The sequence below is a fragment of the Arachis ipaensis genome, chromosome B4, assembly GCF_059453495.1.
Source record: "Arachis ipaensis isolate K30076 ecotype BB chromosome B4, ASM5945349v1, whole genome shotgun sequence".
Taxonomy (NCBI): Eukaryota; Viridiplantae; Streptophyta; class Magnoliopsida; order Fabales; family Fabaceae; genus Arachis; species Arachis ipaensis.
Genome location: NC_142439.1, coordinates 108,886,411 through 108,889,831, shown reverse-complemented (window position 1 = coordinate 108,889,831; position 3,421 = coordinate 108,886,411). Strand labels below are relative to the sequence as shown.

Sequence of the window (3,421 nt, the reverse complement as noted above, 5' to 3'; positions counted from 1 at the left end):
ATACTTGTGTGTTTGATGTTATCAAGGAATGGGTTCATATCACCGTAGGTACTAGTGGCTTCGATGTCTTCGTGAAAGAGGTGGGACAGGAGGTATATGGAGAGGGGAAAGTTCTAGTTCACAGTCTGGCGGAAGGGTCGTGATGGCGGCGGTGTGGGATCCGGTGACTGAGATCATCATGGAACGCAAAAATGAGGAAGACGAAGACAAGGGTAGAATGGTAACATCAGATATGTTTTTGAACGAGTGCAATCAAGGAAATTCAAAACAGCATCAAATGCAAATGATAACGGGTTCCTTCAGAATTAATAGAATTAATGGCGAGGCTGATTGCGTGGGATTTGATAATTATGTGGAGGTTGATTTGGAAAGAACAAAAACGGATACATGTATTGATGAGGGAAGTGGGACCAAAAGAGTAGAGGTAAGTGTACAAGGCTGGAAAGGTGTGGTCTGGGCTCTAATAATTCTGAGGCCCACGCACAAGGTACCAAGTATTGTCTTCTATTGGGTCATACGAAAAATGGGCTGGTAAAAGAGAAGCGAATGGGCTGGGAGATAATGTCACAGGAGACCGGTCAGGGACATGGGTCGGGTTAGGGGCTGGTCAGGGGAGTCGGTTCGGGCCGGGCAGATCCCTCCATGAACTCTGCTGGGCTTTGCGAATTGGGCTGCTCACTTCAGCGCTCCCCAATCCTTACTCACGCCGCATTGAAGGAAAGCCTCCTACATCCTGATTCTGTGACGCGTCTTGGGAGCCAACTTAGAGGCAACCGTGACGCTACTGTGGAGAGCTAGTCAGTGAAAGACAGTGAGGTTAGCCGTGAACAAGGTCTGGCAATAGAGGGGTCGGATGGAAGAAGAGTGAACCGGGAGACTCATGTAAGCGGCAGGGTGCAACTCCAGAAAGAAAAGAGAAATGATGCAAAGGTCGGAGAAGAGGACGCAGCTGCAGAACATAAAGTGGAAGGAAGAGGCACAAAGGAGGTAGGATCCAATGCAGAAGAGGAAGAAACAAATCAAGATGTTGATAAGAGGCTTACGCAGGAAGATTAGTTAGCCGAAAATAAAGAAACATGGAAGTTGGTTGTGGAGTCTGGTGCAATTTTCTATGAAGAAGAAGAAGACATCATGGCGATTTTACAAAGTCAGAATGCAGCTATGGCGGCAAAAAGAAAGATGGCAAAACAAAAGGAGAAAGCAAGGAGGAGTAGGCCCAAGCAACATAAAAGGTGTGTAAAATTTCATTTAAATGATTTATAGTTGTTGGAATATTAGAGGTTTATGGGGGATGGAAAGTTGAGTATGGTAAAAGAGTTGAAAAAGAAGTTTAAGTTGAATATGCTAGGATTAATTGAAACTAAGAGGGAGGTAGTGACCAAATTTGATGTTGCTCGAGTGTGGGGTTGTGACGCGGCGGGCTGGGAATATGTGGAATCAGTAGGAGCCTTTGGCGGTTTATTATTAATGTGGGATGATGTGCTATTTAAACGGTTAAACTGCTATAAAGGAGATAGTTGGCTTTGTGTGCAAGGAGTGCTGACAAAAAATAACTTTAACTATGCATTCTGTTTGGTGTATTGCACACATGTCCGTAGTGAGAAACAGATGATGTGGGAGGAGTTGAGCTATATTGCGGGTCTATGTCAGGTTCCGTTTTGTTTCATTGGAGATTTCAACGAGATACTAAAGTTGGAGGAAAGAAAAGGCGCAGCTAGTTTACCGGCATCTGCAGAAGACTTTAAGGAATGGGTACAATATTACAGTTAGTGGATTTACCGCTTACTGATAAAAAATTCACATGGTTTCGAGGTCGTTCCTCTAGCCGCATAGATAGGGTTCTTGTCAGCGTGGAGTGGCTTGAGGAGTTCCTAGATACTCGTTTGAGAAGAGGACCTAGAGGGCTATCAGATCATTGCCCGTTGATTCTAGAAGATGCGAGGTTTAGTGCGGGTCTAAGACCGTTCTGAAGCTTAGACTCCTGGTTTACACATGAAGGGTTTCTGAGGATGGTGAAGGATGAGTGGAGAAAATTGGGTGATGAACAGTTTACTAGTAAGCTGAAGGCTTTGGCGGTTCCGCTGAGGAGATGGCACAAGGACAATTTTGGGGACATTGACAACAGGATAAATAAGTTCGAGGAAGAAATTAAGAAGATTGATGACATGGTTAGTGCTGGTAGTCATGATGGAACGTTGGAGGCTAGACGGAAGGCTCTTGTGACTTGTTGTGCAAAGTGGTATGCCAGAAAGGAGATTCATTGGAAGCAGATGTCTCGATCTCAACATGCTAGAGATATGGACAAGAACACCATATACTTCCATAACCTAGCATCGGCTAGAAGAAGAAACAACAGAATCGACTCCCTGGTAATTAATGGCAGAGTGGTGAGGAAGCAGGCCAGAATAAAAGTTGCAATTATACAGGATTTTATAAAGAACTATATCGACAGGAGTATTATCTGAGGGTTGGAATCTGTGATGGGTTGGTAAGGCAGATTAATGAGGAGGAGGCAGGGGAGTTAGAGGTAATGCCATCGCCTGAGGAAGTACGTGAGGCAGTATGGGATTGTGGTTCCAGTAAAGCGCCAGGTATTGATGGCTACAATATGAATTTCATAAAGAAATGTTGGGGTGAGATTGGCCAAGAGTTTACTACAGCTGTTTTAGGTTTTTTCCAAAGTGCGAAGCTACCAACAGATGCTAACGTAACATGGGTGGCGCTAGCTCCAAAATTTGTGGGAGCTAAGGAAATTAAAGACTTAAGGCCAATTAGTATGGTTGGTTGCGTCTATAAGGTGATATCCAAAATCTTGGTGAGAAGAATGCGGTCAGTAATGCCAGGTTTAGTGGGAGAAACTCAGTCTACGTTTGTAAAGGGTCGCAAAATACATGATGGTGCACTCATTGCTTGTGAGACGGTCCAATGGTTGAAGTTGCGTAAAAAGCAGGCAGCAATTATCAAACTAGATTTTCAGAAAGCCCACAACAGAGTGAGATGGAGCTTTGTGGATGTGGTGCTCCAAAAGATGGGTTTTGGTCTTAGATGGAGGGCATGGGTGAAGAATGTGTGACCACAACGTCTATGTCAGTCTTGATTAATGGATCACCATCCAAGCCGTTCAGGATGGAGAGAGGTCTGAGACAAGGAGATCCACTGTCTCCTTTTCTGTTCGTACTAGTTGTCGATGTCTTGCATAGGATGGTGGACGAGTCAGTTAGGAATGGTCGCATCTCTCCACTGTTGTTGGGTAGAGACAACATAGAATTGTCGCATCTCCAATTTGCGGATGACACAATTTTATTTTGCCCACAGGATACGGAAATAATACTGAACTATAAGAGGCTTTTGCGTTGTTTCGAGTGGATGTCTGGCCTGAGTATTAACTTTGACAAGTCAAATATGCTTCCGGTTAACTGCG

The 3,421-nt window shown here is 44.4% G+C and overlaps 1 protein-coding gene across 1 annotated transcript; it reads left to right on the top strand.

The window, feature by feature from the left end:
- Window positions 1-283: 283 nt before the first annotated feature.
- Window positions 284-3,073, top strand: LOC148568727 (uncharacterized). The gene is made up of 4 exons (XM_088484758.1): window positions 284-424; window positions 1,279-1,765; window positions 1,999-2,369; window positions 2,453-3,073. The coding sequence occupies exons 1-4, from the start codon at window positions 284-286 to the stop codon at window positions 3,071-3,073; spliced, it is 1,620 nt and encodes a 539-aa protein (XP_088340884.1).
- The last annotated feature ends 348 nt before the right edge of the window (window positions 3,074-3,421 follow it).